Here is a 22,085-nt window from a genome sequence, read left to right as displayed (position 1 = left end):
TATAGAAGAATAGTGCCTTCACATTCCATCAGTAAAGTAGTTGACATGGAACTCTTCAAGCAGTTCAGAAGTAGAGTTATGCTCAAAGAGACGGTGCGATACTCTGCCCATCAAGCATGAACTGCAAGGTTGATGCCACGCTCATCTGAGTCTGGGGCTCAGCTGTTTGCTTGGCATTCTTAACCACATCATTTGAATCGACAATGTCATCTATTACATTGAGGTTACTGTCGAATGCCTCCAACTCATGCAGCCCCAATGCATTTACATCACTAGCTAGCCTCACATCCTGACCACGCTGGTTTTTCTTCTTCTCCACTTCATTCTCTTGTTGCAACTTCTGGTACTTCAGATTGAGCTCATGCACTATGTCAGTCTCATCACCATTGCCCCCATCACCCATGGTAGGGTTACTAGGACCCACACCAAGTAAGCGACGAGTGACAGCTTGAACAGTAGGGCAGCCAAAGAAAAAGGGCTTACCAGCAGGTGAGAGCACAGCAACAGCAACATTGACACCACATAATATGCTGAGTTCGTTAGCCTTCTTGATTACAACCTGGCGGCGCTTGGAGAAGCATACATCACGAGCCTTTCTATTTGCAATGGGCTTGATCTTAACTTTTCCCCTTCTCATGGCTGCTTACCCTTCACTATCACCTAAACAAAAATGTGTTCTCTGTATTTTGTCAAGGGATGGTACAAGAACCTTTATATAGACCTCTATGGAGATGAAAAAGGAAGTGATAAGTCTATATTTTGTAAGAAATTTATTTTGTTAGTCATAAGTATATACAAATTAATAGTTGCCAATGAATCTAGCCAATTTTAACAATTCGACTTCCAAAATTGACGTTTGTACTGATAAAAGGATAGGCTAGAATTGTGCTAACTCTAATTTTAGTCGAACGACTATATTGATCATATTGGTAGGGAGTAATGGACGTCATGACATATTGCTGGCTAGTAACGCCCCTGATTTTACGAGGCGTTAAAACTCTTGTTTAGTAAAAGATTAATTACTTTTTTTTTGCTTTTCCACTGTCATCTCATAAGCTGTGTCAAATAATCTCATGTTATGCAGTTCATCCCTCCAAAAAAGCAAACTCCATAAACTCGAGTCCAATCCATGTTTCAAAAACCCAAATATTCAAATCCCTTCTAAATTAATTTAAATATTACCTCCCTCTAATCCAAGTTACAAAATACAAAAATAAACCCAAATCCCAAAATCAAGTTCCAGACCAAACACCATAATAAAAAGTACAGTTCACATTTTATGTTGAAAGTTCATTTAAATTTTCCATGGAATTCCCTCATTGTATCCGTCTTAATTCAATATCTCGTATCCCTTTCCATGACTTCTAATCTCAATATTTGAATTAAAGTGCAGGTATAAATGCCGCACCACAAAGTTACTCTAAAATTTCACCCTTTAATTTCATTCCTTAAAATTGGAAGAATCATCAAGAGCCTACTACAATTTAAAAAATCACCAAGTAGTAACTCCTACCCCATCTTAACTGCCATCTTAGCAAACCTTTTGCATCATGTCCTATTGGCAGGAAAATGTTTTTGATAAGGACGGAATATATGGATTATTGGAGCATCATCGATCTCTTGCACCAAAAAATGCTCAAGGCTTGCTGTTTTCGTTTCCATTTCATGAATAAATGAAAGTCATGCAGTCCTTCAAACCTACTTGTTCTGTCGAATTTTTTTCTGCTTGTTTCCATTTCTAAAATACTTGTGGACTATGATACCTGTTTCGGTTGTAGACTAGTACTGAGTACTGACTACGGAGTACTAAGGCTTTTGTCTGATCACTACCATGCTCTATTATATCCCACAAAAATTCTATGTGCTGATCTGTTTTCAAATAGCCCTATTGGTTTGCAAAAATATGGTTATATAATTGTTAGCTATTTATTTTAAAGCTTCATACTTTCATAAACTTTTATTGTAGCTTCATATCTACATTTATAGTTAGATCTTTATTTCAGGTTAACTATTTGTTTAAGTTTAGATTCAAAATTACAGCTAATGTCTCCAATGGCGAAAAAACATAATATCCACACTATTTTCTTGTAACTATTAATCAAGGATTAAATTTCTGGGATGTTAAAATCCCTTAAAAACTTGATGTACATAAAAGGCACTGACAAGGTAGTCACCTTCTGACAGGTTGAAACTACGGAGTTTAAGAATCAAGATTTTGTTTGTCGAAACTTGTGCAATGAAGAAAGGTTATATCTTCCATCAAATAAAAAAAGAAGGGTTATATCTCTCTGGACTATACATGCCATTTATTGATCCAATTCAGAATTTGGGAGGAATATATAAATCCATCCTAAAAGAAGGCCACACAGCAGGAAAAACTGAAGCCGTCCCATACTCAGAGTTGGATTCAAAAACTGATAACTTGTAATACATCCATGCTGTTCAGAAATTTCCATAGACATCACTTACGTTATTATCCAACTATGTTAACTGATTAAGCAAAAGCATACACAACTCTGTCCAGAAAGAAGCAGCCCAGTAGCAGCACGGGCCGAACGAAACACTCAGCCAGCCAAAACGAAGAAACCACGTCAGAGGTAAATAGCATATACAAGGGCAAGACCACTAAGTTCAGAGAACACTAATAAAGTTAGGAGAAATTGATAAAATAGAATTCAGAGAAAGAAATTCTGATACCTGAGCCTTCATGGCCTCATCAGCGTGTTGATGCTTATTCCGATAGTTGGCCCATTCCTGTAAGGCTGGAATCAAAGCAAACATCACCGGAGCCATCATGGGCGTCTTGATGCTCAATATAATCACAGAAACCATATTACCCAAAGCGCAAACCATGCTCTCAAAACGAACAATAAAGAATAGGGAGCCAGCTATTCAGCTTAGCACGACTTGCTGATCTCTGAATGGAAGCAACATAAGTCAACATAATTTTAGTTTCATGTACCTGAGCTCAACATAAAACAAACAGTAACTGAAATGTGCCAGACATGTTAGACTGCTTACAGTTCATGGTCGGTAGGATGAATTTGACACAACAACCACATTTGAACATCAGACTTGGCATTGTTCGTACTTGTACTGCCCAACAAAAAATAAACAGCTTAGTAGTAGTAGTAGTTCTGGAAGAAGTCAGTGGCAGCAGATTCAAGAGTCAAGACAATGGATTTGTCCATTTTGCAACAAGTTACTCTTGAGCATGACATCAAAGATCAGTGAGTCCTTGCTAGCGATAACAATGTGCCACGATCTGAAAAGACACCAAACAGGCAAGTGAACAACTCATAACCAACTGTTTCCAGCTCAAAGTATACAATTTAACGAGCTATGCACTTAGAACTAACTAGTTTCAAAGGTTGTAAAATTGGGTTTGAGTTGTGAGCTTCAGCTATGCTAGAGAGCAACATAATACTTTGTAAAGAAAACCCGAAACAATACGATAGGATAATATTATATCAAGAAGGTTCTTTAAATATTTAGCAATATCCATTTTAGCGTAGTAGCCACTTCATGTTTTATCAATTACATCAACTATTCCATGAATCAACTGAGCCTGAGAAGTTAGCTTCAGCTATGCCAGATAATTAACAGAAACCTTTGTAGCAGCTAACAGATACCAGATGCATGGTCATGGTTATTTCACAAGTCGAATCTCAATAATAAAATTTAGGTTCTTATTTCCAATGCCATATATTCAGTATTCTCTAGCATACACAAAACAGCCTTTGTCAATCCATATAACAAATGTTGCAGTTATATTATGACTAATAAGATATATAGAAGCTGTAAAGAAAATGCATACAGCAGATAAGCAAAGTCTTAGTACAATACCAGGAGTGTAGAAGCTCATGTAGGGTAAGATGCTAAAGTAGACCTCAGGCTCTGCAACCTTCTTCACCCTCCTTGACTTGAGCTCGATCGTGAACAAGCCAACACCTGTGCTCACGAATATGGCACCCATACCCTCCCCAGAGCCAACCACAAATGCTTCATCACTGAGATTGGCAACAGGTATCATTTTGTCCAGCTTGATCACCCTGCATTGTACCCATTCTGCTGCCCCTTCTGAATTCACCTTCCGTGACCACACATAAAGGCTGGAATCCTCAATGCAGGCAAAACCCAGTGAACCGTTCTCCATCTCCATGAGGGCAATGCCATACACGTCTGGCGACGGCGAGTCAATTTCAGATAAGCAGTGCATGCCCCAGTTGTACTTGATGATGGCATTATCCTCCCGAAGTGTGAAGTAGATTTCATCTCCGACAAGGGCAACTCGCCTAGGCATGACATAAGGTACGCGGTAGAATTCACCTCTACTCTGTGCATCTCGCCATCGCTGTTCCCAGGAATCAAGACCATCATCAAGAACTACCGGGGTGCTCCACGCCCCGGTCTCCGATGAGTACATGCTCGCCTTAACGAGATCTTTGTACTCATCACGGGTGGATCAGAAACAAAAAATTAGGGAGGCTCAATTACACAGTTTTTTCAACCTCCAGCCATTTAGGGACTTTTAGTTCATTCATAGTGAAAAAATCGAAGGGGGTGCTCCGGGGTATCCATGAGTTTTGTGGGTGTAGGTGTTGGATCCGCCCCGTCATCGGTGGCCACAAAGACCACTCGGAAGGGACCGCCGTGGCAGTCGAGGTGGTCACAGCCGCTCACGGCACAGAACACAGCGCTGGAGTAGATCAGCCACGGGATGCCGGGCTCTGGCACGCGGTGCTGTTCGCCGGTGACGGGGTCCCAGACAATGAGATACCAATCATCGTCCGAAGCGTGGAGGAGGGCACGGCCATGGCGGCAATCGAGGGCCCGGCGAAAGGTGGGATCGGGCGAGAGGGGCACTGCGGTGGTGCGGGCGAGGTGGGGGGCGGGGGCTCCCTGTAGAACTTGGCGGCGTAAAGGAGGCCGAGCAGGGGAGGGGATCGGTGGAAGGCGCGGTAGCGGCGGAGGAAGCCGGGGTCGCAGATGGCGCGGAGCCATTCCTTGCAGACTAGGGCAGCGCGGAAGAGTTGCTCGGGCTCGTCCGGCGGGAGGCGGAGGAGGATCTCGGAGAGGAGCTCCGGCGCGAGCGAGGCGGTGAGGTCGTCCATGACCTCCGGCGTCGGTGGCGGCAGCGCCATGGTGCGCCCGTGGTCGGCGGAGCGGGGGCAGGCGAGCCGCGCGACACGAGAGGGTTTGGGTGGGGATTGGGAAAGAGAGAGTGAGAGACCAAGAATGGGCAAGGGGGGACCGACCGCACGCCCGCACCCGCGCTGCCTTCTACCCGGTCCGGTTCGACCCTATCCTATACTACAAATTTGGGTTTGCGAACCTTCGATTTTGAGTAAACAAGGCAATATTCGTTTCTGTTGAATTTTGATCTGCTTTAAGATCTGCATTGGATGGTGGGCCTGCATCATGGACTGTAACGTGATACTCCCTTCATCCACAAAAGTTACACATATTATTTTTGACACCAAGACGTAATCTTTCACATTCCGCCAAAGAAGAAATTAGAAAAAAACTATAGGCTGACGCCAAAGATTCCATCCAAAAAAAACCATATTTTGACTGTGCTTCAACTATATCAACTGTACTTGAACTGTTGGATAATCATAGTCGACGATAACATCACAGTTCCCACCGCTATTCCAAAACCGTACATGAAACCTTAGTTTCATACGGCTCCTCTATGATCAGAAAAAAGGAAAGTACTTTTTCATTTCATTATTATCTTCTTGGGCGTAGTTAGAATTATCTAAGATAAAATCGATTTCAACGTCCTAAATTAGACCAAAGGAATTCTGTCTGCTAGAATAATAAAAAACGCTTCGGAATTCATCTCATCCTTTATAATATAATGGTATTTTTTTCTTTGTTCAGCAATAACTTAATCTTGAAATGAAACACTCGTTATAACAATTAATAAACGAAGAAATTAAATCATCTTAGATGTTACAAAATCAAGTAGTAAATGTAAACATGCAACCAATGAGTATTTCGAGGACTCCTTAGGATCTAATAAAAACATTTAATTTATCTCTTCATTTAAGTCCTGAATGTATAAAGACTACAAATAGGAACAACTTATTTGGAAAAACTCAAATATGAAATAGGTGTAACTGTTGTGGATGGAGGGAGTAGTTTTATTCTCAAAATAAGTAGTCTGCAAAACAATGTGAAGATGATATTTATCATGGAATTTGACGATGTGTTTGGCACGACAAGAAACATTTTAGCATAGCAACCCATGAGATGGCCCACTACCTAGTACCACAGTGAGAAAGGTGTAAGACTGTCTCCAACAGAGAAGGCAAAACGCAAAATAGCTCGTGCACAGTTTTTTTTGCATGTCAGAAACAGCCTCCAACAGACGACGCAAACAGAGGAGGCATTTTGCGTATGAGGAGAGAGAGAACGCAAAATTGCGTCGTCTCTCTCCAAGACGCAATCGTCTGCACGGCGTGGTGGTGGGCCTGAAGATTCGCGTAGGGGCGCGGTGGCCAGCGGACGATGACATCGAGGCGAGCCCGCGGCCGGCGTTTCCAGGCATGTCCGCGACGGGGCGAGGAGGGCCGATGACGGATCCTCGTCGGGGGGCGGCGGCGCGGCGCGGTGAGCCTGCGGGCGGTGCTTGCACGGCGGATCCATGTCGGCGAGGCGTCCACGTCGACGAGGCGAGGAGGATCCGCGTCGGTGCGAGGCGCGGCGGCGAGGCGAGGCGGATCTACGTCGGTGCGAGGCGCGGCGGATGCGCGTCGACGTGCGTCAGGGCGAGGCGGCTTGTCGGGCACGGCGGGTGCGAGGAGGAAGACGGAGGATTTGCGTTCGTTTGTTGGAGTTGGCTTTGTTTTGGGTGCCCACCTTTTCCTTTCAACGCGAGGCATACCAGGTATAGGTCTCCTATTTTGCATCGTATTGTTGGAGACAGTCTAATAGTCGGTGAGGCACCTTGCTACTAGTTCCATTGAGAAAGAAGACGTGATAGGCGCTAGCCGATGAGGCAACAAAATGTTTTGTACGGTGTCAACGATATCAAGTGGATTGTGTTAAGACGACCACTTAATCTAAAGCGGGGTGTGGCAATATAGCCATAGCTTCTCGCAGTGTTAGTGGTAGGGATTCTTTTTTTTTTTTTACTTGATGTAGGGTGACTAGGAGCACCTAATTTGTGGGCATCGTTTTTATTTTGTTGCACGTACAAATCAAAATGATGTTTTATAATGATTGATTAAAAATTGAGTGGATATAAGTTGATAGGCAAAAAAAAAATATGTTAGGGTTTAGCTAGTTCCGTGATCAGTGTCGGATGGTTAACTGGTTATATCGTTTGTAAATATTACGGTTCCTTAAAACTCCTCTCTATTTTCTGTTGTTCCTTTGTTACAATGTTTTGGTATATGTTCGCAAATTCTACACATGCATCATTATGTTAATTGTCATCAATGAATTATATAGTAAGTTGCTCATTAATATTGCAGCAAAACAAAGGACAATTATACACTTATTAGACCCTCTTTTATATTAATATATTAGCATATAGGCTAGGCCATCTAACAAACCTCCAATAAGAGGTTACTCAACTGTCTATTTTTTTCAGCCAACAGGTAAATACTATTATCCGGTTATTTGGAAAAAAATAAAAGATAAGTAATAAGGTCTTTAAAAAACAGAAATAAGTTACGAAAAGAAAAGACTGGGAACACCAGCTCAATATAAATGTTCTCCAATTCCATCAGAGGTTGTAAACGATGAGACGCTCATCCTTTAACCCTACCACGATTCAAAGAAACAAACATAGACAAATTGGAGCAGCAAAACTAGTCACATCCTCATATCCTCTGGCAGTACATAACCGCTCCAACTTCTTCACCAGCTTCTCGTGGACAATGTCTAGACAGGCGCGGTCTTTTTGTTTTATAAGCACTTTCCAACTCATATGAAAAACTATCAAGACAATTTCTGTCTATTTAGAACTATATATATAAATTTCAAATTTCAATACTCTCATGAAACAACATTATACAATCGCTAAGTTATAAGATAGAATATGGTGCCAAACAATCTAGTATCAATACGATTGACAAGGAGTGAAAAAGAAAAACTATGCAGATGGTCCAGTTAGCCACGTAACTATACTGTAGTTGTACAAAAGATGAAGATGTTCTATCAGGACATATTTAGCTATGGGAGGGGATGATTTGTCACTCGTAGTCAGTCACTCTCACCACAACTTCATCTTCATATCAGCAGCAGGCCAGTTAGACAACATCTTCAGTTCATCTGTTCTTATTGCATTTACACATTTGGACAAACGAACAAATCCAATTCAGTATGTACAAGTTCTTCAGCAAGCGGACCAACCTTCCGAGGCAAAGCATGTTTGCAGAGCATAGCATAGTACATCCTGTAACCTTGATGGTTTTTCATATGCTGTATGAGAACGATGAGGTCAGGGAGTAAGGGATCCGCGTCACCGTGGCAGGCTGCTGCTGGAGCTTGTGGATGTCCTTCACGATGTCGAACACGGCTTCTGGCTGCGCTAGCTTCAGCGCGTTGAGGGAGTATCTCCGGAGCTCGTTTGTGTGTGTGGTGAACCATCTGGCAACCTGTCTCGCGGCTTCCCTCGGGTCCTTGGAGAACACACCGGCACCATTGTCCACGACGTAAGGCACATTCCCGACTTCCTGTGCGACGACAAGAGGGACGATATTTGTTTAGCCTCAATATCTTGGCCATCCCTTCTTTCAAAAAATATTTTGGCCCACTCACGTGTATATATAACCATGGCCCATATACATGCATTCCGGTCCATCTAAACAAGGGCTCCATTTGATTTTTTTTTTCTGAGAGCGATGTAATTGCCAGACTCCACTTAACTAAAACAGGGACTGGATGACTCTTTTTTTCCAAAATAAAGTGGAGAGCGCTACGGCTCGGACGTCCGATATCTCACCAAATATTGGACGCCCAGCCGCAGCGAGCGTATGTGTGTGTATATTGCTGCACTTCATTCTTCACTCCTCAATCATGAGGAATCTTCCCATCTAACGTCCTATGTCCCAAAGAAAATTGGTTGGTCAAATGTTCTAGTTGACCAATGAGTGAAACATCAAATTATATATGGTGAAACAAAAAATCAGCAACTGAAACATTTAAAAATTTTATGAAACATGAAAAAGATACATGTTGAAACATATCGCTATCACATATAAAACAACTAGTGTTAACGGATTGAAACATATGTTTTTCTTTCATCAAAATATAATCATATGATATCTTGTTGTAAAGATTTAATTACAACGAATATACCGATGTGTTCGGATCATAGATTGGATAATTAGTTTACGAGAAAAGTTGTTTTGAAGCTCGCTAAAATGCATGCATGTATGTATGAGGTGGAGAGAGGAGAGAGAGTAGTGAGATGTAGTTCCACGAAATTTGTGAAACATGCTGAAGAGACATATTGAAACATATTACTATTGCGTATGAAACAAAGAGTGTTAATGGATTGAAACATATGATTATTTTTAATCAGAATATAATCATGTGACATCTTGTTGTAAAGATTTAATTACAACGAATACAACGGTGTGATCAGATTGTAGATTGGATAAGTAATTTAAGAGAAAAATTGTTTTGAATATCGTTAAAGGTATATGTGTATAGGCTTGATAGGATGTGTGTCAGACTCAGTCCATCCGATTTTTCTCCTTCAGTCGGACGTCCGAGGAGAAGCATTTTCGAAATAAAGTACGCACGCATGTTGTCATATTGGGCCTGTTCGGTCGGCATTACTGTGAATGCAGTTGCAGTTGCTGCAACAACAGTGTACACACGTTTTGACTACTTTAAATTTGACTATGTTTATGCACAAATATAGTAATATTTATAATACCAAATTAGTTTTATTAAATTAATAATTGAAATATATTTTCATAATAAATTTGTGTTGAGTATAGTCTTAAAATCAGAAAAACAATTTTGTTACTCTAACGAATTCAGTATAGTTGCATCCGCACACACCTGTCCAGGTATGAAGTCGTTGAGAATAATTGGGAGTCCTCTTATCAGGGCCTCTGCAATTGTACCAGGACCAGCCTGCAAACAGGACACAAACATTCCTAAGTAAAAACAGTAAAAAAAAAAAAACCATCAACTCCTCCATCAGTCCAAGAACCAACCTTTGTGATGATGCAATCGCAAGCGCCCATCCACTTCTCCATCTGCTTTTCGAACCCTCTAATCTGAGATCAAAACAAAAAGAGAAAAGAAAATGTAAAAATGTCAGCCAGTGGTCACTACCAAACGCAGTAAGAGCAGAAATGCGCATCTAGCACGGCATCATCCTCCCCAGATTCGGCATATACATGGTACCTTGACAGGGACATTCCACCGTGACGACTGCAGCGTGGACCGCAGCACCTGGTTCCTGCCACAGATGACAACGATCTGCCCGACAGGCCGGCGTCTCCGGCGATCGTAGAGCTCGTCGCTGAGTGCTCTCGCCGTCTCCTCCACCGGACCCATCCCCTCGCCGCCGCCCATCAGTAGCACTGCAGGCAGGTCGGGATCCATGTCCAGCTCTTTCCTCAGCTCATCCTGTCACCCCAAACCCCGAGCAGAGTTCAGTTCAGCTCTGCGTCAGTGCAATGCAGCAATGTGCGGCTCATGAAGATTATCTGAAAATGCGCGGCAACCGGATCGACCGACCTTGTCGAGCACGGCGCGGCAGAAGGACGGCCTGATCGGCAACCCGTACACACGGATTTGGGACGGCTCGAGCCCCCGGAGCAGTGCCCTCTTGGCCACCTCCGCCGACGGGCAGTAGCACCTCGTCACGCCATGGTGGAACCTGCACAAATAAGCTCTATCGATCAATCTGAGATCGCGCCGCGCCGTGGCGAGGCCGGCGAGAGTGCGTGGCTCCGGTGAACTGAACTGGTTACCATGTCGGGTGGCAGGTGTTGAGGTCGGTGATGACGGTGACGAATGGCACCTTGGGGTGGAGGCTCTGCCACTTGAGCACCCACAGCGGGATGTGCTGCATCAGCGGGTGCACGCTGATGATAATGTCGGGGTTGTACCTCATGATCCCGGCCACCACCTCGCTGAAATCAACCATGTCAGTTTTCGCGAATCGATCGGATGAACAGAGACGGAAACAGAACGTGATTTGGATTGGACGATCAAGTTGTGATGGCTGCGTGCGTGCGTACTTGGCGTAGAAATAGGCCAGCGCGGCGAGGTACATGCCGTGCACCCAGCGCGGCGAAGTGCCGTGGAACGCCACCTTCCAGAGCCGGACATGGCGGATCATGAACTTGTACGACCGCTCCATGTCGTTCAGTGGCCACCCGCCGTACTCCTTCCCCAAATCTCTCACGAACACCTGCGCGAAAGCAATTCAGTTGTGATTGGAGTTCAATTTTTTTTCGCGAGAAATCAAGAGATTCATCAAACCAGTTTACAAACAATTCATGTGATTGTGAGTTCAAATGTTTTGGCGAGCAAATTGAATTTGGGGGCGGCTGTAATTTCGGAGCGGGGAGGAGAGGACCGAGGCTTGGAGCGCAAGGAACAGCGGGCATTGAGCGGACGGACCGACCGACCTGGTAGGCGTCGCCGAACTCGAGGCGGAAGGCGTCGCGGAGGGCCTCGGCGGATGCGCGGTGGCCGCCGCCGGTGTCGCTCATGAGGATGAGCACGTTCTTCGCCGCCGCCGTCTTCCTCCCGCACGGGAGGGGGACGCCGCCCTCGGCTCCATCCTCCGAGAGCGCGGCGGTGAGGCCGCCCCCGGCGGCGCCGTCGTAGAAGGCGCAGCGGAGGGGCTGGTAGAGCTGGCGGCCTCCGGCGCCGAGCACGCCACCCAGCACGGCGTCGCGGATGGAGCGGCGGGGGGTGGCGACCGAGATCACCATGGCGGCGGCGGCGGGGGCGGCGGCTTCTCCTCCTCGTCTCGTGGATCGAGCCTACGAAAGGTTTGCCGGCGAAGAGAGAGAGACAGAGAGAGAAGGCAGGGAGGCGAGAAGGTGGCGAGGAAGGGAAGGGCGGATACGCCATTTATCAGTGCTCTCATATGGATTACTTCAAATTGCCCCTTATCCTTTACATATTTCTTGTTCCAGGCCATTTCAAGTTTTGTTCCAAAATATTCCTCTGGCTAGATTATTAATAAGTATATAGTCGAGAAAATTTTCATGATAACATTTACTCATCTCTACTCTATCCAAATTTCAAATTCTTAACTAGTCGTCATTCGTAGTTACAGAGAAATATAGGCATTTATGCGACAAAGCTGGGTTACACGGTGCCCAGGCAAAGTACAAGCGGGCAAGGCAACTCGGGCAGGCAGTGCAAAACCACGAAAAAGCCCCAGAGCGTCCGGTCCACGTGGCGAAATGCTAGTGGCCGAACGAATTGCTTTTGGGGGGTTGGGCACGCGCGGCTAGCGGGCGAAAGGGGATGATTCCGTCGGAGATGCTGGGATTATGCTTGGAGGATTGCTTCGTTAGCCTCATGTCTGTTGCTCAATGAGTCGATCGAGTAGTCTTTTACCACACGCTTAAAAAGGATAAGAGACAGAAACTGGTGACAAATTTCTGATGTTACTAAACCTATTTGCACTTGCATGTGCTTTACATTTGTGGGAATCAGAATTTAAACCTTGATGGGGTGGAGTCATACACGTTTAACGTCTTTACCACCACAGAATCAGTGCTTCTTTGTCTTTGGCTTATTTTATTTGACTAGTACATGATAATTATGAGTATATGAGTTAAAGGCCCTGTTTAGATCCTCCAAAATGGTAAAAGTTTTGCCATTTTGAAGCACTTTTTGCTATTTTGGATCTAAACACTAGTAACAAAACTTAGCAATTTGGCATTTGGCATTTGCTAGTCCATAGTAGCAAATTGTGCCAAAAAGTGCTTTGGGACCACTCCCTCTCTCTTTCTCTCTCTCACTTTAGTGCTAGAATGGTAAAAGTTTAGGATGCATCTAAACACCAACTAATACTTTTGCAATACCAAAACTTTTGCCACCAAAACTTTTGCCATTTACCATTTGCTATTCCAAATGGACCTAAACAGAGCCTAAGTATTATGTGGAAATAATATAGTAATTCTAAAGAACCCGTTTAACAATAATTGATGAAACCATTTGAATTTTCAATACTTCAAAATCTATAGAATAGCTATTACATGTTACAACATGCTCCCTTACTCCACAAATAAAAGAACTTAAGTTTTTTTATTTTCAAAATTAGGATGGAACTATGATGCACTCCCTCCATTTCATTATAAGTCACTTCTCTTTTTTTTCTAATCAAACTTGTTAAGTTTGACCAATTTTATAGAAAAATTTAGCAACATCTAAATTATCTAATTAATTTTATTAAATTTAATATTAAATATATTTTGATAATATGTATGTTTTGTGTTGAAAATACTATTATATTTTTATATAATCTTGATCAAAATTAAAGAAATTTGACTAAGAAAAAAGTCAGACAACTTATAATATGAAGCGAAGGGAGTACCCATTAAATTAGGGGTGTGTGGGAGGATAATATTGGCTAAATATTACATGAGGATAATGAAAGGTGGTTGGGTGATAAAGTAATACTCTAAGTACTTATATTTGTGAACAGATGGAGTGGTAAATATCAGTAACAAGGTTAGTACAACACTACACAAATTTCAGATTAACAAATAAGTTTTAGACTAACACACTCTTGTAGTCTTGTGTTCCTTCCTCCTGCATCTAGAACTCCTAGACCCTAAACCCTCATCATATAATCAAATAAAAATGACATTTTTCATATTTCTATGTTTACAATTGAAGTTGGCTATTATACTTTTTATGTAACTGTATATGCATGACTTTAGCTACCAGTATTTTAGTTATGATATTTATAATTAGATGGATATGTGCATTCACTTTTTTTTAATAATGGAATATAACATCCCTGTCTTTGCTCAAGAGAGTTACAACCAATTATTACAGAGAATGTGCATTCACTTATTATAATACAAGTTTTCTCAATATTTACGAATTAGAACATAAAGAAAATATATTCTCATTCGTTGCAGCCCAAGTGATGAGGACATCCTACAATTGATACAAACATACCTAGTGCATAACAAAGACCAATGCATGACTTGAGCTTGAACACAACTAAAATTGTTCCCTGTTATTCAAACAAATTCTTTTTCGAATGATGATTTTATTATGCTTAGGAACTTGGGACACGAACCATGTGGGTGAAGGAACAGCCACGACAATGAACAAGTGGAGGCCGGCATGAGCAAAGGAAGGATTAGACCAAATGATTGTACTACAAGTTCGGATAGCACGTTTGGACCTCCAAGCAATGGTAACTTTAATTGGACATAGCTCTTTACTCTGGAGGGTGTTGAGGTCCATGAGTACTTGTTGAAAATGTCTTGATGTCTTCTTTGTAGATGGATCAAGAAACACTACTACAAAAATAATTTTTTTACGAGAACCTCTTTATCTGCCACCGTAACTGGTTGCATCTGCAAAAATCATCCTCTATTTTTACGTGAGGCTACTTAAGAAGACTGCACGGAAAAATCGATTTTCGCAGACGGGCCTTTTAAGTAGACCGTACACGAAAATGAGCCTATTTTCGTAGACGGGCCTCATAAATGGACCACGCACAAAAATATCACTATCCTTTACAGATTTTTTTATCCCATCATTTCTCTCTTTTCCCTCTCACTCACGTCAAAATTTTCACCTCCTCTCTCTCACTTTCCCTTTTATTTTCACTCTTCTCTCTCTCTTGCTCTCCTCTCCTCTCCTCTCCTCTTCTCCGAGCGCGCGGCTAGCCCTACCGCATGCGAAAACCCCTTTCGGGTTGTCCGCAAAAATCTCTTTTATAATAGTGAAACACCAATAAATTCCATCAATGTTGCCTAGAAACTACAGAAGAGATGTTCAAGACTCTAACCCGCGAGTTGGGCCTCTTGTATCTAGAAGAGCCCATCAAGGGAGTGTCTTAGCTAGGGTTTCCCATACCTCCTACTATTCCCCCCATATATAAGATAGCAGCAACCACCAAGAACACTTCCTTACCTTTTATTTAGATGCAAGTTTCGCTTCAGCTACTTCCTTTTACTCACGTGTATTGGCTAGACCACCCGGATGCTTGATTTAGAACCCCAACTTTGTGTGTTTGTTTTATCATCTGGCAAGTGATGTAAATCGTTTCCTTGTCAATTGGTTCTTGATGCCTATTCTTTTATTGCTTGCAGGTTCAAGGTTGTCGGGGCCCACCCTGTCTTGATAGGTAAGGAAACTCCGGCGATCGAATTCTATACTATTACATTTAGCATTCCACCTTCTATTTCCAGCCAGATAGCTGCGATTTTTAGCAACAACTATTTGGATTTTCAACAGTGCTGTCATGGAATGTAGAAAGGCTACCCAACAGCCCTCTCAAGCACCTTACTGCTGACAATACTATCACAATTGACCCATATATGCCAACAACCTTGTCACAGTTAGTACCATGATGCCATTTCCACTTCAATGGATGATAGGCTTGTTGGGAATGTACCATGACAACTAGACACTAGCAATCTGTCGGAGATATGGGCCCGGGGGTATGTGGAGTAGAGGGGAATTACTTTCCCTCCGGCCACGTGACTCCGCAGGCTGGCCCCACTCGCGTGCCACGCGAGTCGTAGAAGCGCGCGGGGGGGGGGGGGGGAGGGGGGGGGGCCCTCGAGATATGACGTCACCCTCTCGGGCTCTGCCGCAGCTTCGCCCCGAGGCCCTCACCCGACTGCCGTGTGGCAGAGGGAGAGAGCAAGAGGGGAGCGCAGGCTGAGCAAGCCATAAATGTGCGACGCCCCAACTGTCCCTCACCGCATTTAATGCGGTCAGGGCAGATGTGCGGCGTGCCTAGCTAACCCCTGTCCATCGGATGTGACCGGTCTGTGACCAGCCCGTCTCCGTCACATCCGATGGATAAGGCAAACATGTCCCCACGTCGCCCTTTGTCCCCGGCGGAGTGGGGGTGAGTATGACCCATCACATCCGGGCGCCACTCGAGGAAGGACTGTTGCATGTCACCGTTCATTTATGAGGGAATGATAGGGCTGTCCCCCGTGTCAGGCGGGGGACGGCACCGGGTTCCGCGCAAGAATCGGTTATTGCTTAGCTTCCGGAAGAAGGCACAGTTGGAAGCCAAAAAAGGTGGAGTGGGGTTTTTCCTCCCCCCCCCCCCCCGCGATGGAGGGGAGGTAGAGGCGGCATATGTGGTATCCCCTTAAGCTATAAAAGGAGGACCCTGCCCACCGAAAAAAGGGGGAGGCCCAGAAAAGCCTGAACTCCAGAAGAGAGGAAGCGAGCGCGCTCTCTGGAGTAAAGAAACCCTTGTAAAACTTGTCCATAATCCCAAACACAGGAGTAGGGTGTTACACTCTATAGCGGCCCGAACCTGTATAATCCGACGGTGTGCATTCACTCCTAATAGTCATAGGGACGAGCAAGCGACTAACGAGAGACGAGCCTCCGCCCCCGGCCGAACTCATGAAAAGGGGGTCTCACGACTCCCTGCTATTGAGGGTCTTCCCTCAACACAATCAATGTATGATAGTGCTGTTGCAGATATATTTTGTATATATTTTTTAACATATAAGTTAAAAGGCATGAATTTGCCTTAATTTTCCAAGAGCCAAATATATTCCCTTTATTATTCCTCTAACATATTACTTGTGTGAATTTGACACTCACCATTCACGATGTTGCTTTAAAACTTTTGAAAAAGATACACAAAACTTAATTAGAGTATTTATTATATTCCTCATAATACATTTTGTTACGATAAAAGGCTTTTATTTTCTTAAAACATGTACTAAAAAAGATATCATGATCAAAATATTGAAATGTGAGGCGAGAAAAACAAGAAGAAATGTGAGGGGGGAGGAAAAAAGAGAGAAAAATAGGCATAATTAGGAAGAATAGGAAATACATGAGAAAATGGAAAAAAAAGAAGAAAATAGGAAAAAAATATGTGAAATTTTAAAAAAAATATAGGGGGAAATAGGGAAACAGATGGGTCGGTTGGGCAATGCTCATGCTTGGGTCGTACCTTGTCGGAATATCGGCAACCATGCCGTGGTGTGCCAAGAATTTATATAAGATACTTTGTGTATGTGTGAACTTTTTTGCTTGTAAATATATAAGAAGAAAGTAATTAGTTTTTGCAATAATTTCAAAATCTGAATTTAGTAGTTACAAAGTTATATATAGAAGCAACTGCGTATTCGTACCGTTACCTTTTATGTTATTAGCTTAATAGTTCTTAGATTTGAAATTCATAAATACAAAGTTTTACTCCTTTTCAAAATTAATAAGTTCCATCCTTTTCATCAAAACTAATAATGAGTAAGTCCTATATGGGAACAAATTTATAAATAGAATGTTGTATTTGTTGTGGAGTGATAACTATTTTGATTTTATTCTTCAAATTTCGAAAATAATATATACAATCCTGTCAAAAAAATGTTATATACAACGTTGTATTTTTCTTGTAGTCTAAATATCAGTTTTCGTGATAAAGAACTAAAATTTGGAATTGATATACATATATAAATATATATGTAAAATTGTAGTCAGCCAAAAAACTAGTATTATCTAAATCTCTAAAAATCTAGTATTTCCATCCACTTATTACAATTTTTTTTGAATATTTTCTAGAAAATTTGAACCAGCTTTGGTCTAAAGGAAATAATGCCTTCGAAAAATACATCTAAAAATCTAGTATTTCCATCCACTTATTACAAATTTTTTTTTGAATATTTTCTAGAAAATTTGAACCAACTTTGGTCTAAAGGATTTTTTTTTGAATATTTTCTAGAAAATTTGAACCAGCTTTGGTCTAAAGGAAATAATGCCTTCGAAAAATACTTCAAAAAAATTGTGGCAGGAATCGAACAAGGGACCTTGTGTTTCTCATCAGGCATGCATGCCAATTTTATTCTATGTGCGCGCGAAAATAATTCACTTCCCTCGGTTTTTCCGCAGGAAATTTTCATTTCCCCCTAATCCCGCTACACGATGGCGATTCTCCTATAACCCCGCGAACTAGATCTCGCTTCTCTCTCCAAAGAAGTGCTCGCTCCCAAGATTTAGGATCCTAACTGTCGTTTCCAAATTAGTTTACTTGAGCTACCTATTTCGTCGGACTTTCCAGACAGCCATCTCCAAAAAAAAATCACCACGCAGTTCTTTCGATTCTACTTGGCGACGACATCCATGTGTTGAACCATGTTCATCTTCAACAACGGTGATTCAAGGGAGAGCCGGTGTCATATTGCCTGATGCAAGCATCTTGTAGACCACAATCACAGGTGCATTTTCTTTTGACTAGAAGCTGTTCGATCTATTTCCCCTTCCGTAACTTGAGCGTACACGCATCTGTGAGTTGGTGTGGGGAACGGGGCGGGGGTTGAAGAGCAGTGCTGCAATGATGCCGCCGCCGGTGGTAGTGAGGTGTGGTGAATGGAGGCTGCGGTCGGCTGGGCACGTGGTTGTCGTAGGGGTGACCGGTGGCCGGTAGAAAGGCGCCGGGCCAAGGCGTGATTGCACGGGGTGGAGATGGCCAGCCGGCTAGGAAGCTGGTGCCTGCATCTAGAAAGCTAGAGACTAGAGTCCTAGAGCTAAGGTTGTGGTTAGTGTTTCTTGATTACTGAAAATGGATAGATGTAGGAGGAGAAAAGCATTGGAGTTCTACAACCGACAGGTGCATGTTTCTCTGTACTAGTTCTATTCTCTGCTTTTGTAGTAGGGAGGCACTGGATAGATATCTTTGTTTATCTGGAATCTTGTTGGATGTTGTGGCAATGCACCTGCTATGGATTGCTTCACATGGATCTGCAGCTTTACATTCTGTAATTGGAACTCAGTAGATACATTGCTCTTTTACATCAGTCTAGATTCAGGATCACTAAATTGTATTATCAGATTATATCTAACAGCTAATTGAATTTATTGTGTCATGATGTTTCTTGGATGGTAAAAATATTAATATTGTTTCACAGTTGGACCAAATGTTATATGGGTAAGGGCACCTTTGGATGCACAGGTTATGTACGAATGCACTGGACGCAAGGCACATGGGAAGTTTGCAATGGCGGATGGTGCAATTGATAGCTCAGAAGTGCAATTATCCACAAATGCTCATCCTTCTCACACTTACACAGTTAGACCTAGCCAAATAGAGGTTGAACTGCGTCAAGAGCTTGCTAATTTCAAGCATCAGCGACAAGAGGATTGCCAATCAATACAAAATGCTCTATCTGAGTTCAATAATCAGACAAAGGAGGTTATTCCTCTTTTCATGATGCTATATTACTGTTCTTTGTTTTTACTGCAATGTGAACGTGTCTAACTATTGCCTAATGAATTCTTATTAGTATATGATTAATGGATCTGCAAGTACACCTCCACCTCAGATCAATTTGGCTGCATTATTTCCTAGCCATTCATCTCCAACTACTCAGCAGGTAAGAATATTCTGAAAAAAGTTTTCTACTACAGATCTGTACTACTTTGGAGCATTCATCCATCTTTGTTTAAAATATATATGTTTGACTAATGGCATCATATTTTCTTTTATTGTAGAATACTACAAATAATAGCTCCAGAAATGTGTTCAACCAAATAGATGGAAATAATAGTGGAAACTGCAGCCAACAAGATGCTGGTTTGAGCAACAATGAACAGGTATTAACAAATCTACTCTTTTGGTAGTTCCTTTTTCAGAATGATTGATAAAGTAAAAAACTTGTAATCATTTGTCAATTAAATTGTGGAACTTAGTCAATAGCAATTTCTCTGTCTTCTCAAGTGTAGATCAATATGACCATGGAACATTATATTAGCCTAGCTATTTTTTTGTACCCACACTATACCAGATTATGCATATATGTTACATACATAATTAAAGATAATGTGTTGATTAGATATAGTATGACATATCATTCCACATATTTAACATTATTCTAGCTTTTTCACTTGGAGCTTTTATTGAGGGCCGGAATTGCTTGATGTGATGTATCCTAAAAAACTGAAGTCATCAATCTCTAGCAAAATTTACAATTTTCTTACTAGCTAGAAGTAACTTTTACCAAGCAGCTTTACTATGTTTTGTCAAAAACTAGTTTGATCATAATCTTGCGTAGTCATTGATGATCACCACATGAGAGTATAAACTAGCTTGTACAACTAAACCATTGTTTCATATGCTGAACCATATAGACATTAACCTATCCATAGAACACTTTCCAAGTAGACTATATCTGTTTCAAACATCTTTAGAAGATATTTTTGTACTGTTAGCTAAATTGGAGATTGGAGGGATACATTGTCACCTGATCCTTTTTCCTTTTAGGGTGACATGGGAAACAACTCTGAAAATGTGGTGTTACAACGCATGGATGGAAGCACATTTGGTTATTCTAGCCAACAAACTGCTCCTGCTACTAATCAAGGCAACAGTAAGCGAGGGAGAGATGGAGACTATGTTGATAGTGAAGATGATTATGCTGATGATGGAAACTATGATGATGCTGATGAAACTCCTGAACCGTTCGTTGCTGCAGTTATAGTTGATTATCCTTGTACAAAGTAGTGCTCACTGTTTTATGTTGGTTAGGAACTTCAATTTACTTATCCTTAGTGCAAGACAATTACTTTTATTTAGGAACGATGATTTATGTTTTTATTGTGAAACCTAATGTCAGTACAATTTCTGATTATATGTGATATTATTAATTAAGTCATGAGATCACTGGTTCAAGTTACCTTTGCAGTCTGTAATAGTATTGAAAAGTGTAGTGCTATGAAAATGGTTGGAAATGGCAGTGGTTCATTTATAATAAACATAATTCTAAAGTATATCCACTGATTTGATTTTTGACAGTGCTATCGTGGAAGCATCTGTATCCATGACATGCCTATTGTGGTTACTGCTATAATACCCTTGTTTTATTTTGCTACTTGTGACTGTGTTGTCACTATGTATGTTGAATTTTCTGACATTGCAGTCATAGAAGGGGGCTAGCTGGACACCATGTTGAGATAGCTTGACACCAAGTTACCCCAACAATGTGGGCAGTCAGTAAACAAGAACCACAACATGGCTGTCAACGATGAGACCATATCCCCGACATAGCAACCCCAACAGGAAATACCCAAGAGCTGGCTGTTGACAAATGGCATCCGCGACAGTTTCGTACCTTTCACCAACAGTTCTAGGCTGTTGCGGTTGCTATAGTATGGTGTTCATATCCTCCACATGAACCTATAATAGTTTCTACATATAAAACACCACATATTCAACACGCACTGCAACGCAACTAAGTTAGGCAAATCACCCGTTTTTACATCACATAGTTATCCAAATGGGAATATAAATGAGGATATTTTTAGCATATTACCATTTGCTATCCAGGGTGAGATCCAACACGGCATATTGTACCCCCAGGCTCCATTCGAATGAGATGCAGATATTAAACCTTCTCTTTCGCGTAAAACAAGACGAGTCATTAGCACATAATAAATTCAGTATTAACTAGTACAAACTTAAAATGGTTTAATTGATTTAAAGAAAGTTAAACCAGACCATTTAACAGTTTGGGAAATATGCTCATGAAAAATGATGAAGTAGCATATCCCAATTGAGCCAAATCAAAGATATAGTCTTAGTCGGCTGTAGGTATAACAGTAACCCTGAGTATCATTAGTTCATTAATCATTACAAGAATGCATTAGCATGGCAGCATGCTACCGTAACGTAGGTTAATTATGCGGAAATACTTAAAAGTTTGTAAGAGGATGTGCGTGATAGTGATATTATCCACTCATGGAATCATCTCGCTTGTGTACTTGACCAAAGAGGGAATATGCCACGGAAGGCAGTCGCTAGTCACAAATGTGTTGTTCAGGGCTACTGATTTGGAATTCCTTTTTTTGGAAGGCAGTTCCGTTTAAGTTTGATGGAGACGAGCATCAAGTAAAGGTAAATTGAGAAAACCATTAGTGTT

General features: G+C 41.9%; 3 protein-coding genes and 1 pseudogene across 5 annotated transcripts; 1 reads left to right on the top strand and 3 right to left on the bottom strand.

The window, feature by feature from the left end:
* Nucleotides 1-82: 82 nt before the first annotated feature.
* Nucleotides 83-637, bottom strand: LOC136351542 (agamous-like MADS-box protein AGL29). The gene has a single exon (XM_066303721.1). It carries the CDS (start codon nt 635-637, stop codon nt 83-85), a length of 555 nt encoding a protein of 184 aa, XP_066159818.1.
* On the bottom strand, nt 123-5,205 carry LOC9269009 (uncharacterized; annotated as a pseudogene).
* A 2,763-nt stretch (nt 5,206-7,968) lies between these two features.
* On the bottom strand, nt 7,969-12,042 carry LOC4345212 (probable monogalactosyldiacylglycerol synthase 2, chloroplastic). Of its 2 annotated transcripts, none has more exons than XM_066312874.1 (8): nt 11,616-12,040; nt 11,223-11,395; nt 10,953-11,114; nt 10,717-10,858; nt 10,381-10,605; nt 10,188-10,250; nt 10,030-10,104; nt 7,969-9,058 (listed from the first exon to the last, which is right to left on the bottom strand). In XM_066312874.1, exons 1-8 carry the CDS (start codon nt 11,922-11,924, stop codon nt 9,032-9,034), a joined length of 1,176 nt encoding a protein of 391 aa, XP_066168971.1. In that variant the 5' UTR covers nt 11,925-12,040; the 3' UTR covers nt 7,969-9,031. The 2 variants fall into 2 exon arrangements, with proteins under 2 accessions (XP_066168971.1, NP_001404205.1); NM_001417276.1 differs by having other exon boundaries at nt 8,012-8,690; nt 11,616-12,042.
* Nucleotides 12,043-18,072: 6,030 nt separating this feature from the next.
* On the top strand, nt 18,073-20,843 carry LOC4345211 (uncharacterized). 2 transcript variants are annotated; one of them, XM_015793889.3, is made up of 5 exons: nt 18,073-18,389; nt 19,124-19,363; nt 19,455-19,544; nt 19,663-19,764; nt 20,432-20,843. In XM_015793889.3, exons 1-5 carry the CDS (start codon nt 18,360-18,362, stop codon nt 20,669-20,671), a joined length of 702 nt encoding a protein of 233 aa, XP_015649375.1. In that variant the 5' UTR covers nt 18,073-18,359; the 3' UTR covers nt 20,672-20,843. The 2 variants fall into 2 exon arrangements, with proteins under 2 accessions (XP_015649375.1, XP_015649376.1); XM_015793890.3 differs by having other exon boundaries at nt 19,080-19,363.
* The last annotated feature ends 1,242 nt before the right edge of the window (nt 20,844-22,085 follow it).

Source organism: Oryza sativa, chromosome 8 (genome assembly GCF_034140825.1).
Source record: "Oryza sativa Japonica Group chromosome 8, ASM3414082v1".
Taxonomy (NCBI): domain Eukaryota; kingdom Viridiplantae; phylum Streptophyta; class Magnoliopsida; order Poales; family Poaceae; genus Oryza; species Oryza sativa.
Note: the sequence above shows the minus strand (reverse complement) of the source record. Positions and strands in the feature narration are given on the sequence as shown.

Bases quoted from the DNA above. Each gene is read 5' to 3' on its own strand.
- LOC136351542 (XM_066303721.1), bottom strand. From the start codon at position 637: ATGAGAAGGGGAAAAGTTAAGATCAAGCCCATTGCAAATAGAAAGGCT.
- LOC4345212 (NM_001417276.1), bottom strand. From the start codon at position 11,924: ATGGTGATCTCGGTCGCCACCCCCCGCCGCTCCATCCGCGACGCCGTG. The intron at 10,859-10,952 runs GTAACCAGTTCA...TTATTTGTGCAG, and splicing joins AACACCTGCCACCCGACATG to GTTCCACCATGGCGTGACGA. The intron at 10,251-10,380 runs GTACCATGTATA...TTTTGATCTCAG, and splicing joins GGTGGAATGTCCCTGTCAAG to ATTAGAGGGTTCGAAAAGCA.
- LOC4345211 (XM_015793889.3), top strand. From the start codon at position 18,360: ATGCAAGCATCTTGTAGACCACAATCACAG. The intron at 18,390-19,123 runs GTGCATTTTCTT...TTGGATGCACAG, and splicing joins CTTGTAGACCACAATCACAG to GTTATGTACGAATGCACTGG. The intron at 19,364-19,454 runs GTTATTCCTCTT...AATTCTTATTAG, and splicing joins TCAATAATCAGACAAAGGAG to TATATGATTAATGGATCTGC.